The sequence below is a fragment of the Gossypium hirsutum genome, chromosome A08, assembly GCF_007990345.1.
Source record: "Gossypium hirsutum isolate 1008001.06 chromosome A08, Gossypium_hirsutum_v2.1, whole genome shotgun sequence".
In the NCBI taxonomy this organism is placed as follows: Eukaryota; Viridiplantae; Streptophyta; class Magnoliopsida; order Malvales; family Malvaceae; genus Gossypium; species Gossypium hirsutum.
The window spans coordinates 120,882,899-120,896,935 of NC_053431.1; the positions used below are offsets into that span (position 1 = coordinate 120,882,899).

General features: G+C 32.5%; 1 protein-coding gene and 1 long non-coding RNA gene across 5 annotated transcripts; one reads left to right on the forward strand and one right to left on the reverse strand.

The window, feature by feature from the left end:
• Positions 1-3,496: 3,496 nt before the first annotated feature.
• Positions 3,497-11,453, reverse strand: LOC107940124 (protein ENHANCED DISEASE RESISTANCE 2). 3 transcript variants are annotated; one of them, XM_016873553.2, is made up of 21 exons: positions 10,948-11,453; positions 9,826-9,900; positions 9,664-9,717; positions 9,516-9,581; positions 9,373-9,431; positions 9,001-9,131; positions 8,885-8,931; positions 8,708-8,805; positions 8,024-8,119; positions 7,871-7,935; positions 7,700-7,771; positions 7,107-7,253; positions 6,622-6,929; positions 6,391-6,454; positions 6,088-6,263; positions 5,617-5,718; positions 5,405-5,455; positions 4,639-4,782; positions 4,127-4,222; positions 3,909-4,010; positions 3,497-3,787 (listed from the first exon to the last, which is right to left on the reverse strand). In XM_016873553.2, exons 1-21 carry the CDS (start codon positions 11,101-11,103, stop codon positions 3,695-3,697), a joined length of 2,202 nt encoding a protein of 733 aa, XP_016729042.1. In that variant the 5' UTR covers positions 11,104-11,453; the 3' UTR covers positions 3,497-3,694. The 3 variants fall into 3 exon arrangements, 2 of the variants coding, with proteins under 2 accessions (XP_016729042.1, XP_016729041.1); XM_016873552.2 differs by having other exon boundaries at positions 6,610-6,929; XR_005899891.1 differs by lacking the exon at positions 3,497-3,787 and having other exon boundaries at positions 3,939-4,010; positions 4,639-4,805; positions 6,610-6,929.
• Positions 3,616-4,329, forward strand: LOC107940125 (uncharacterized). 2 transcript variants are annotated; one of them, XR_005899892.1, is made up of 2 exons: positions 3,616-3,757; positions 3,939-4,329. It is a non-coding gene; the product is annotated as an uncharacterized lncRNA (long non-coding RNA). The 2 variants fall into 2 exon arrangements; XR_001695365.2 differs by having other exon boundaries at positions 3,695-3,836.
• Positions 11,454-14,037: the final 2,584 nt, after the last annotated feature.

Consider the following 14,037-nt stretch of genomic DNA (forward strand, 5'->3'; position numbering starts at 1 on the left):
TGAAGGTGGAGTTGTGCGCATGGGAAACGATTCATCTAGTAAGGTAATTGGTATTGGTACTGTTAAAATTAAGATGCACGATAGGACGATTAGGACACTCTTAAATGTCAGGTATGTACCTGATTTACGAAAGAATCTCATCTCCTTAAGTATTTTAGACTTGAAAGGATGCAAAATCAACATCGAGTCGAGCGGTATTAAAGTATCTCGTGGAGCTCTTGTTTTGTTAAAAGGTAAAAGAACCAGCAGTCTTTATATTCTGGAAGGTTACACAGTGACCGGTGAAATCGGACGTCCCTCGTCCGTTACGGAGTTGAAGTCAACTTGTTTGGAGCGGAGGCAACTTAGTCATAGGAGGGAAAAATGTATGACTGTTTCGTTGAAGAGAGGTTCTCTTTTGGATGCAGGTTTTGAAAAGTTAGGGCACTGTGTTCGTGAAAATCAGACCCGGTTAGTTTTGATTTGGCAGTGTACAAGTCGAAGGCTAGAAGTCTTCCAGTTTCTAAGCACAAATTCCACTCAGTTAATTCCCTGCATAATTCAAGATAGGCTCGTGGCGGGCTTTGGCAAAGATGGCGTTGTGGAAATATGAGTCAAGGTGGAGATTTGTTAAATATGACTCCTATTTTCAGTCAAATTTGAAAAATAGTCTTTCAATTAAACTCTGTTTACTTGTTTCAATCAAACACTGATTAGTTTAGATTATTTTATTATTATTTGATCTATGAATTTAGCCTATAAATAGGCTCTTTTACAACCTTAGAAAACACACCCATTAGAGATTAGAACTCATAACACATTTAGAGAATTTTGTATTTACGTTTTGTGGGTTCTTTGTTTTCGGGTTTTCGGGGTTTAGTTTTTATTTCCATCTTTTGTACTCTTCGTTCTTTTGCATTATAGTAAAATTATCTTTGCCCATGGGTTTTTATCCTCTTTGGAGGGGTTTTTCCACGTTAAATTTGTGTGTTCAATTTCTCAATTTATTCTGCTATTTTCTTGTTCGTTACTTAATCGGGTTAAAATCCTAACAGTATCCAAACTAAACAACATTTTATGGCCCAAAACATTTGACATGTGTGATCTAGTAAAAAATATAGGTACTTAATTGGAACAAAAGAAAATTTCAGATACTAAATTGAATATTAAAATCTAAATTAGGTACTTGTATGAGACAAAAAAAACTCAAGTATTAATTTGAAAAACTTAAATACCAAATTGAATGTTGAAGCTAAAATCATGTACCAAATCTCAAAAAAAAAAAAACCTCCATACCAAATTGGGAAAAAACTTCAGTATCAAATTAAATATTGAAATGAAATATAAGTATCAAATAATATATTAAGTAATTAAAAAAGAAAAAGAAAAAGAAGAGATCACCGACGAGAGGAGATGGAGTGAGTTGGAGGAAGAGAAACAAATCATTGTCTTTTTGGTATTGCAATTATTATTTAGTTGTAGCTTCTCACATGCCTGTGGTCCCTTTTTCCTTTTTTTTTTTCTGGTTATATATATTTTAAAAATTGATTTTATCTTATTTCCTCTTATTGTAAGATTTTTATTTTTTTGGTCTTTCCCCGTTTGTTTTTCTTTTTTACTCATTTACGTAAGCAGTAAAAGATTTCGTCAACCATCTAATCAATTATTATAACGAGATTTTGTATAATATTTCAAGATTTTGATAGATCATAATTAATTAGTTTGTATTGATTAAATTAGGTTATAAAGAAAATTAACATTATTGAATTTGATTGGGTTGGTAAGAGATTTATTAGGGTTTAAAGAAATTCCGAGAAAATCAAAAATCTATTTGGATTCTAATTGTTTTTTAATCAAATATTATTATAATTTATTCAGTTTAGTTAAATTTTTTATTTCCAAATTAGAAAAAAAATTGACTATTATCATGGAGTTCTATTTTTATTGAATTTATAATTTAATTTATATTTTTATATTATTTCTATTAAATTTATCTTTAGATAATTTAGTTTTTTATGAATAGGTATCTATATTTGAAACGGACAACCTGCCAAATTGTGAACTGGCTGTTTAGAAGCCAAGATTCTGCTTTTTTAAGTACAGATTGGTTCACTGTTTCCACAAAAAATATAACAAGCCTACAATACATCAGTAGACCTTTGACCACGAAACCATAACACCTTTTCCATGTTTTATAAACACAAAGTTAAAATGTAAATAATCACGAGTAAAATAATAAAAGAAATTATTTAATATTAAATATCTTTGGAGAATTATTATTATTATTATTACTATGATATTATCTGTTAAAAGAGAAATGCAATTGCAGGCAAATAATTGATTGAGGCAGCTATGTCTGCCAATTTGGTGAAAAGTGTGTTTGTAAAGGAACATCCTATCAAAGCAGCTGAAAGGAACTTTTTAACTGTACAACATCATCATTTAAGTGCGGAAAACAAGTAATCCCTTTTCGTTTTCCTTCTCAATCTAATGTCATCTTGTATTGAGGCTCACGTTTAAAGCAGCCAAGTAAAATAAAATAATACCTTCAGTAAAATTCAATTATTTTTTAAATCAAATTTCGGGCTGAAATGAAATACATAATTCTAGAAAAACTTGATATTTACAGTCCAATTCAGTGTAAATGCAAAAAGAAAAGAAGCTAAAGGGTATGATCAATTGAAAATTTTAATATTAAAAATTTAACTACTTAGTTTTAGCATTAATTTTATATTATAAAATTGTTTGATATATTAATAAAAGGGGAAGAATTTATTTACACCAATATCAAATTTTAGTAATTTTGTATTTTTCTATATTTTTTTATACTATTAATATTTTAATAATTTAACTGTCATATTTCATATTTTATTTATGTAGATCATATATGTTTAGTATTAATTAAAAAGTTCTAACTATTTGTTTTACATAAAAAAATTTCAACCATTAAATATATATTAATATATACATTATTTTAGATTGATATAAATTTAATGATTGAATTATTAAAATACTAATCATATAAAAAATTATAGAGGATGAAAAACTATTTAAATTTTACACCGGTATAAATGGACTTCTTCATAGTTTTAATGCCTAATATTTTTCAAGTGATTAAATAATCATCTACTTATCATATTCACATTTTTTTTAAAAAAGAAAATTATATTACTTAAAAAGTTAAATAAGTATCCAACACAATTTAAAAATTAAATATTGAAAATTTTCCATAATTTATCAGATAGATACAAATTCTTGCTTCTTTATCTACTTTATAAGAATAGTCACGAAAATAAGAATAGGAACATATAACTTTTTAATTAATTTTTAGTTTAACACTTGTCATCATTTAATTTGTTTATCAAATCTAAGAAAAAAACAATGTACTAATAAATTTTCTAGAAATATGATTGATTTTCTCTAAGGAAATAAAAGAATGGTTTTGATTTGAACTCAATCTTTACCAGACCATGCAATCACTCAATTTAGAAAAGAAAACGATAAGCTAACAACTAAATTAAGAAAGAAATCAAAATGGGAAAATTTTTTGAATACAATATTAACCAACACTGTCATCTATACAAAAAAAAAAGAAAAAGAAAAAGAAAAAAGAAAGAGCTGTTTTTTTAATATCAATGGGTATTGATTGATAAAGCCCGTTTGATTTGATTTTGGGATTCATTCTTTCATCAGATTTAAGAATTTTATTTTTCAATCATACTTTTACCGGAACAGACTTGGCTGCATCCAGATGGTTAAGCCGGCACGTCCCGAGAAGGTACTCCGGCAGCTCCTCCTTTGTATTTGCCTGTAGGTTTCCGCATGAAATATTTACAATTTTGGACATTTATGGAAGTGTAAGATCAAAGACACTGAAATTCCATTTTATTTTTCCATTCATTGTTTTTGCTAAGTGTTTGTTGTTTTACCTGTATCAAAAATGCCATTTCAATAACCAGATTGTTGAGGTAACCAAGCACAAGACTGACTACACCTCTTGCCACTGTTGATGATCCGATGTCGATCCCAAGCTGAAAACAAAAAATTACGAAGTTTCAGTATGCCGGAGTTTCTCATGCTATTTACAATTGTCAAAATCCACTTTGAACACTGATTGTTTAAAAATGAGGCAATGTTATAAATTTACCTCCAAGTAGTTCTTCCCTTGGAAGTAATTTATTTCCAGAGCTTGGCCGATGAGGCAAGCTTTCTTTCCGACACTCTGCTTGACTATCCACGATCCCTAACAAAACAAAGTCATCTATCAAAACCCTTTTTCTTTGTACAATGCAAATTGTGAAATGAAGCTATATGCGGTATGAGTTTAAACCGGCTAGTCTTCATGGTAAAGATTGCATGCAATTACTTTTCTTCATAGGTCATAAGGTCTGGGTAGGCTCAGTACTGACACCTTAAGCTTAGGGATTTCTTACAATGCAAATCTTTGAAAGCAGTAGTAAGTATAAACTAAGTGACCTGTCAAAAAAGGTGCAGAGAATTCGGAAAACGTAGTTTCTCCTGTTCAATTTAAATGGAGTTAAATGTAAGTTCGATTGTTTGTTTCTCTTTGAGTTTATTACGTAACCCACTGGTGACAAGTGAGCTCACTAGAATAGAAAAGATTCCCGATCTCAACTGCAAAATGCTGCAAATACCAACCTTTGATATGTATGGAATGAGCTTAAACCGTGAATTTCTATATGCATCGTCTCCATTGATGAAGTTGTATAGCAAGGGTGAATCTTCCACTGGACTACTCATCATATAATATAGTGCTAGACTATATGTTGTTGAACCTGGCACCTGCATTGCAGGAAATAGTTTGACTATTTTCAATGCTTAAGAACCGATGAAAACATAGATGGAAGGCTAATACACTAAAAAAGCCCTTAAACTATTATACTTTGTTTAAACAAGCCCTTATACTATTTTTGTAGTTAAATAAGCCCTCAAACCATGATTTTTACCCATGAAAACCCTTAATTTTAATATTAAAGTAAAACTATTTAAAAAAATTAAATTAATTTGCATTTTATGCTGATGTGAATTTGATGAGAATAGTTTACTAAATAAAAAATAAAATAAAATATTAAAATTTCTTGAAAGCGCTTAGATACATGATATAATTACTCTTTTGAAAATTTTGATTACTCTTTTAGATTTTATGTTGATGTTAAAGTGTATATAATTTTTATTGCATCAACAAAAAATTAAGATAAGAGCTTGAAATTTCAAATATATTTACTTTAATATTAAAATGAAGGGCTTTTATGAGTAAAAATCATAGGTTAAGGGCTTATTTAACTACAAAAATAGGTTAAGGGCTTGTTTAAACACAGTGTAGTAGTTTAAGGGCCTTTTTAGTACATTAGCCTAGATGGAAATATAGCTTGGCGGAATTAAAAGCAAGCAGAAACTCGAATACCTGTATGTTTATAATGAAGAAATACTCTGGCCCTCCCTGCTCAGCATATTTCTGCAAGACCAACAATTTTTGTAACATTATTTTAACGTACAGGCAGCATATTGCAAATGCAACTAGTTTTGCTTATAGGTGACTCACAAACAATGACCTCAAATCTCAATCTGAAAAATTAGTGATGACATATATTTAAAGAAAAAAGAAATGAAAAGAACCTGAACGATGCTCCCAGGACGTCCTCCTAGATCGTCTTCTCTTGTGTCAGATCTTAGCCAATCTGCAGCAACCATTTGCATCAAAGTGCCCTTTGCCTTAAACTGAAAGCAAAGCAAATATATAATAATTTTAAACTGGAAGTTGAAATTTAATGCAGGAAAACTAAAATTGGAGCTATATAAAATGAAAGTCAGTGAATTCAATGGGGATATCCATGACTTCTAGAAGTTGATCACTATTTGATATCTACAAAAGCTGACAATAGATTGTATCCAAACATGATATGCAAAATATGGAAGGACATGTACAGAGCCATAGACAGTATAGTCAGAGATCATCAGAGACAAAATGTCAGTTCACGGCATGATCATGCAATCACACGTACAATGGATGAATCATCATAGAACACACCAGCTGAATTTTTCTCATAGACTTCAACTTTGTCCTCATTTAAGCATTGTTCTTCATACCTTCTTACGGTCCTCTAGGTAATTCTCTCCGCGAATTAAAAATGTTGAGGGTTCTGCAGCTGTCCAACTACAAGGCAATGTACAAGTTGGATCCTTGGGAAGAGTGTTTCCATAGGAGCAACATATACCATCTTCCCTCGTCATGTCTTGTAAGTCCATGTAGCCTCGTTTTTGAACTGCAACATGGAAGAACTGTAAGTTATCAGCAATTTATCTTTCCACAACTTTCTTGGAGAAAAAAAAAAACTTCATTGCCACATTAAGAAGTTAAGGTGAAATACTGATCATCCAAAAAGGAACCACCTGCAAGACCATGTAACTTCTTCACAAAAACAGCAGCAGTTGATAACTTTGGATGACGTGTATCCTACAAATTTCTCAGTCACATAGAAATCAAGTGAGAAACTCATGGCAAAATAATACACGCAGAACTTGTAATAGCCTCATTTAATGCTAAGAGTAACAGCAATACAACCACAAGTTAACTGCAAATTCACTTTCATGTAAAAAAACAATAATTACTTTGATGTGCACCTGAGATACTTCAGGACCAAAGTCAGAAGTCCAACCATCTTCTGATTGCTCATAGTCTGTTGGTTCGGGAACATCAAAGAATTCATCAGCTGCATCATTAAGACCTAACAGACTTGAATGTTCTGAAGGAGCCCTTTCCATTACTTCACTTGTAGTTTCCTTAGATTTCCCAGCCTCTATTTGTGTACACATATCAATTGAGCCATCCTCCACACTCTGGTGCAACCTAACTTTCCGTGTCAACTCTCCAGAAGAAAGATCGTCCGAAGGATATTTTACTTGCTTTGCTCTGAATAATTCTCGTAATGCTGCAAGTACATGATATAAATGCCTAGAAATTTAATGGCTCAAATGATCACACAAAGTTATAAGACAGATGCACAAACCACAAACAAAATATTATGAACAAATAAATAAGATTATAACAGCAGTTGAAGCTTAGGATGACAAATCCCACAGAGTTAAAACACAAATAAATGATTTACCAGCAACTCTCTCAAGCATCCTAATGGTAATAGGCCGAGCTGCTGAAGTTCGAAGATAAGATTTCCAGAATTTCCAATCAATTGCAAGCATGTGTTTTACAACAGACTGTTTTCCTTCATTCACAGGAGATATGACATATCCACCACCTGCAAATAAGCATCAAACAATAACGTTGTAGATTAAGTTTTGATTTTGCTGCTTTTAAAAATACATCTCCACATCGCTCCTTAACACACACACACACACACACATAAAAAAAAATGCATCATGTGTGCAGCAACCCACAAATTTCTATGTGGTATACAAGAAAAATGGCGAAATTGATCAAACCAAACTAAAGCAATAGAATATGAACCAATGAGCAGTATCCAAATTGAGAAGCCAAAGATGCTTCAAACACAAACCAGTAAATTGCATGTGATCATGCACACATGAGATACTAAGGAGACAAGGCTCTTGTATGCTAAATTTAAACCAAAACCAGCTCATGCGACTTATAATGTATTTACTTATGTATAACAGAATAATATGGTGAACTCAGAAAATGTAGAAAAGTTATCTTTTCTTATTATATATTTCAGGCATACATTACTTTTAAGGCAGGCACGAACATAGCTTTTCTGCGGGGGACAAGTCTTGTGAAACACTGAGTGATAGAGGATAACTGTCATAATATCAACCAAAATAAGTTAGTTTGCAGTTTAACTTGATCTGTTCCAACTTTGAATACAAATGTTAAGAGTTCCCTCAGAACAATTAGTACCATATGTTCCATCATCTTCTCTTCTCCAATAGCGCCGCAACAAGAGATCCCTCCTTTTCGTTGCCCTGCAAGTATAATGAGTTAGAGAAGACATATATACAGAAATCTCCGACTTGCAAGATATAATGACTAAATCAGAAGTTCGGATCTGACCAAGGTAACCAATCACTATAGAGTTGCTTGTGAACAATATCAGTATGACCATCAAGATGTTCAACCACACAACCCTTGTAGAAACAGAAGTCCCATCTGCAACATAATTTGCAAAATTACCCTTGGTTTTAGAAAAAGAAACAGAAAGCTTGCCAGATAAGACAAAAAAATTGCTAGATGAATATTACTCTAATTTTGCACAACTTTAGGACATACAAGAGAGCATCAGTAAGTAAAAACAAATAAATATATATGCATTAAAACAGGCACCAAATACTGATGCTAAATCCTTGCATAGAGTCATCTTCAGAATATGGATTTCTTCTTATGGTTTTGTGTAGCTAATAAACGTTTGTGGATTAAGAGTTTCTAAAGAGATTGGATTCATATTAACAAGGGAAATAATTACTTGGTTTCTATTTCTATCATCCATCAAACTTAAGTTGACATTTCTTCTCTATTACAACAGAAGTGACACATGAGCTCTAACAGCTCATTTAAATATGGCCAGTAAGAATAGCAATCACAGTGCAGTCTGTTCCAACAAATCACAATGCTAGATCTACTATGATTGCTAATATGCATAGATCTAAAGTACCACTTGATATTGAAATTAAACCATGCCTCTTGCAAAAGAATATAAGAGCTTTATTTTAAGAAACTAAAGAGTAATTGGAAGCTTACTGTGATCTTGAGGGTCCAAGAGACATAAGTGTTTGAAAAATGGCTTCCGAAGTTTCATCTACAACGCCCACAGCCATGATTGCAGGATGGTCATCCCACTGCCAATGGAGGAAGGAGAGAAAAAAGTCAAATGCAATTGCACGAATATCCTTGACTTGTGAATCAAAAGCTACCAACCTTTCTATGAGAATCCCTTTCTTTAGCTTCTTTAAACAGTCTGAGACCTGCATTGCCTCATGGTTTTAGACAAATAACTCAATCTAAAAAATCACAAATATTTGATTTGTACTTACCATTTTGGCATCCAAAGATTGTCCAAGGTGATGGTGCTACAACATCAGATGTCACTCTGTCCATCTTCGTGGATGAATAAAGAGTCCAGTCAAGAGAATTATTGTGATGTTCATTAGTTGAACCACTCGACCTGCATGCACAGAATCCTTATAAGAAACTGATATATGGTTATAGGGAACAAATATGAGAGAATACTTGATAAAAAAGAGCATCATGTCCTATCACACTCATCACTACTAACTATCCCAAATAATCCAACTTAAGTTATTCAAGCAATTTGCAAATCATTTGCAAGCATAGGTGAACAGACAAAAAAGAAAGGGGCAGAAGCTCATGCTGAATAGAAATACTAGATGGTCTCTTTATTATACCTGAAGGACTGCCATCTGCTCTTTGAATAAGCAGCATCATTTCCAGAGTATGGACCGCCCTGCATATATACAATCAAGTCGTCTCATATCATCTAATGCCAGATAGTTAAGATGCGCAATAACAAGAGAAAGCAGTTCAGCACCTTTAAGGCTGCTTCCTGCAAGGATTGAATCCATCTTGCAGCTTCTTCAGGACTGCTAGCTCCTAGCTATAAAATTTAGATTCCATATCTCATACATGAAGGTGAAAGTATGATATATATTGACTAAGAATCTTTGTATTTGCCTCACCTTAAGTTGATCATTGTGATTAGAACTATTGTAAAGGGTGAATATGAAGAACACCTATAAGTTGAACAAAGAACTGTCATTACAAGGGTCCAATAGCATGAACCAATCAGAAAACATAAATCAGAAAATTTACCACTGTCCTAGAGGGAAAAAACCACATACTTTTCTGTGAATGCTTTCCCTCCCATTGTCTGTCACTCGAATGGAAGAATCAATGATTGCACTTCTACCAGGTTCCTAAAAAGAAAATCAGAGGTTTATCTTTTATGCCCAATAATATTGTCATGTCTGAAAAATAAACGGTATGCAAATGTGAAGCTACAAACAAAAAGAACATTAACTCAATGAATTTGAGCCTAAATACTATCTTAGCATCCCCATTTATTGATTAATCAAATCATATACACAATACTTTCACAAAACTAAAAATGAACTGCAACATCTAGAAACAGAGGCACAAGATAGCTTGATCGTGGAGTATTCTTCGAGGCTGCTTAAGCCATTTCCCACTAAAGCAAAGACGTGGCCTCATCATCATTGTATAATTATGTATAAACGTATTATTTTGGCTTATGATAGTCATCAAATTAAATTAAGCCACTTCGCACTAAAATAAAGACCTGGCTTCATCACTTGTACAATTATTCATAGCCACTTATTAGCTTGGCTTAAAATTATCATCAAATCAACTTAACTTTCAAAAAGAAACTAAAGATTAAAGAACACAAGACTGACATATGTATGCTAAAGTAAAGTATTCCTGACACAAAGTTGACAGTACAATTCCCCAGATTTACCTGTACACAGTCATTTCTCTAACAAAAAGAAAAGAAAAAAAGTAGTAAATTTGAAAGACAGCTCTATTGAAAGAAACTATTCAAAAAAACTAAAAAAGAAGTCAGCAAAGAATTTCAACCGGGTTAGTATAGTATCGAAATACTCTCCCTCCTTATCGAAATACTCATACTATACCTAGTGAGAAACGCGTCTGTTATGAAATTATTAAGTATATTCAACTAATTCGCAAAAGCAACCAAAACCACTATTAAATGAACGAATAAAAAAAATACGACCAATAAATAAATATAAGAACCGTTACTTTAAAAATTCGTTATTCCTTCATTATAGCAGCTAGATCGATTAATCAAAAAGAAAAGAGAATCAGATTAAAGTTAAATGCCATTATTTGTTCACAATATTCGTAAATGAGTAACGAAGCTTGCAATATAAGCTTCTTCACACACGCACAAAAAAAAATACTAAAAAAGTAAAGAGGGGAGAAACCTGGAGATTGGAAATGGGCATGGATTTGAAGCTCTTAAGAAGATGATCTTCAAGAACAAAGTAACGTTTGCTTGAGTACTGTAATCCAATCCGATTCGAACGAATTATATGTAACCATCCTTCCATTTTTAAATCTCCGCTCTGCGAACCAGCCATTTTTCCTTTTCTTCTTTCTTTTTTTCTTCAAAAACACAGAGGAGGAGAGCTCTTTGCCAGACAAACACAGAATTTAAAAAAAAAATCTATGGAAATGTAATGATAATTTGATCCTCCGATCCCCAGAAATGAGGTGGCATAGAATCAAAATATGTTGCTTTTTTTTCTTTGAAATTTCAAATACAAAGAAAAGAACAGGAAAAAAAACGACTCGGTTTCGAAAATTTTCGCTTTTTTTCCCTGTTTTCTCCTTGTTTAAGAGAACTGAAAATTTCTGAGTTGGAGGAAAGCGTATATGAGACAAAGATTGGCAGGCGAATATTGAATTATTTAAATTTACTCTATTACCCTTTTCACCTTGCATTTGATTTGAAGTTTATTTAAAAAGTACGCGAGATTTATGCAACCAATCATGTACGTTCACTCTTTTTCACTTTTTGTTTTTATTTATTTATTTATTAAAACAAGGGTTATTCACGAGAAAAAAAATTTATGGAATCACAAGGGAAAAAAGAAGAAAAAAATTAATTTGTTTTATTTTTTTCTTGTAAAATAAGCAACAGCAAAATTCATAGCTGGTCGAAAAGCTTCCAACTAAATTAACTTGAAAACAATCATTTCCCTCTTACGCCTGAGATGTCTTAAGATTTTTGTCCCTTACAAAAAAAGTTCTTCTATACGAGAAAGAAAGATAGTGATGGAATTTTTTTCTTTGAATTGTATTGAAATTCAAAATATTTATTGAAATAGGTATCAGCAATAGAGAAGATAAAAGAACAGAAGGTGATGGTGCAAAGAAGATCAATTCATCTAAACATATATAAAGCTGGAAAAATGCAAGCAGGTAAAGGAGGAGGAAAATGTTGTATGTTGAGGAAGATAAAGGACTAGGGCTAGTAAAAGAGTCGAGGGTTCAATCATTCCTTCTTCGTTTTTCAAGGTATTTATAGGTGCGAGGGGGAGGGGGAGGTCCTTTGTCCTCTTATGTCTTTCAGTTGCATATTTAATTGAAACTAGCTTTATTAGTTAATAGAGTAAAATTAATAGATGGATATAAAAGTTGGTTGTGTAGTTCGAAAACTTCTTACATTTGTTATGTTTGTGGAGTCTTACCTAAAAAATAATTCACTATCAATCTTTAATACAAGACATGGTTTAAGTTTTACTAAATAAACATGTATTAGTTTGTCAAAACTACAACCAATGTGAACTTTATCTCCCCTTAATTCAGCTCGATTGGATCCTCTATATGGAATAAAATAAACATGTATCGGTTTTATCCAATAAGAGCTAGCTTTCTTGATTTAAACGTAGAGCCCTAAATAAATTTTTTGACTAGTTTCACTATTTCATCACACATGCCTTTTGGAATGAGAGCAAACTGTATAAAGTAGTAAGGAATTGACAAAATGATCATAAAGTAGTAAGGAATTGATAAAATGATCAATTTAGTAAGTGTCACTCTTCCTGCCATTGAAAGCCTCTTAGCATCCCACCCATTAAGACGTGTCTGAATAGTATTTAGAACAAACTTATAAGTATCCTTTTATCACTCTCTTGTGAAATAAAGGGACTCCTAAATACCAACCTAGATAGTACACCATATGAAAATCTAGTTTTGCACTGATAGCTTGCCCTACACTCTTCTTAGTATCCTTTGAAAAGAAGATTTGAGTTTCTCAAACATTAACTTTGTGACTTGAGAAATAGCAGAAAGTGTTTAGCATATTGCTAATTACATCTACTTGCTCCATATCAACTCGGGGGAAACAAAAAAAAACCAAGTCATTTGCAAAAACAAAAAGAGGGTATGAGATTTTTAGCCCTCTTTTTGAAAGTTCAGAAGGAACTCAATTCTTGTTCTCAATTACTTAGTTAATATCGTGAGCTAATCTTTCTATGCCCGTAACAAATAGATATGGTGATAGAGGATCCCCTTCGCGAATCCGTTTAGAAGGTTTGAATTCCTCAATTATACCTTCGTTTCATACAATTTGCGTAGTAGAATAACAAATTTAGTACATACTGAGATGAATCATTTTATGCGAAAAACCTGTATGCAAAACAGTTTTGAGAAATTCCTATATGATTTTGTCGTAAGCCCTTCCAAGATCCACTTTAATATTTATCCATGCATTATGCCCTTTACAAGTATGCATAGTGTGGATAACTTTTTACGCAATGGTGATGGTATCTGTGATGGACCTACCTTCAATGAAGCTAACCTGATAATATCTTGTAAAATCGGCCTTGATCTGTTAATAATGGTCTTTGTTAGGATTTTATAGATGACGAAACATAGGCTAATCAGATGGAATTAAGTGGTCGACTTTAGGCCAATAAACAATGAAAGTGCTACTGAGAGCAAAATCTCTCCTCGATAAATTCTCCAAATCAGTTTGTAAATTGAAATGCCAACAGTATCCCATTGACTCTTAAAGAACTTAGCATGTAACCCATCCCTTCTCGAAGCTTTTGAAAGGCAAAATCTCAAAAAAGTGCTTTAGTTTGTAACATCAAAATTGAGTAAATTACTAACAACATCAGAAATTTTCGAAAATTAGCTTTTAATCAGGAAATACCCATCACCCGCCTTGTCGTTTGTATATAGACTTATAAAAAAGTTGGCAGCTTCCCTTTTAAGCCTCTCCTCATCAAAGCACCGACCTCCATCTTCTAGCCTAAAAGCCTCAATTCTATTAGTTCTTTTGGTCATCGTTCTGCTTTGGAAATATTTGGTGTTACGGTCCCCATCCATTAACCATTCACATCTAACCTTCTGACGCCATAAGAGTTCTTCAAGACCCAATATTTCTTCGGGCTACTCTCTGAGTTTAATATCAAGTTTCCTCAAATTATTAGAATTCAATCTGTCTAAAGCCTGTTGAACACCCCTAAGCATTGCTATGATATGATTCTTGCGAATGAAGATGT

Excerpts from the sequence above, each read along its gene's own strand:
- LOC107940124 (XM_016873552.2), bottom strand. The coding sequence starts at position 11,103 with ATGGCTGGTTCGCAGAGCGGAGATTTAAAAATGGAAGGATGGTTACAT. Across the intron at positions 9,582-9,663 it reads ATCACAATGATCAACTTAAG|CTAGGAGCTAGCAGTCCTGA; the intron begins GTGAGGCAAATA and ends TAAATTTTATAG. Across the intron at positions 8,932-9,000 it reads AATCTTTGGATGCCAAAATG|GTCTCAGACTGTTTAAAGAA; the intron begins GTAAGTACAAAT and ends GAGGCAATGCAG.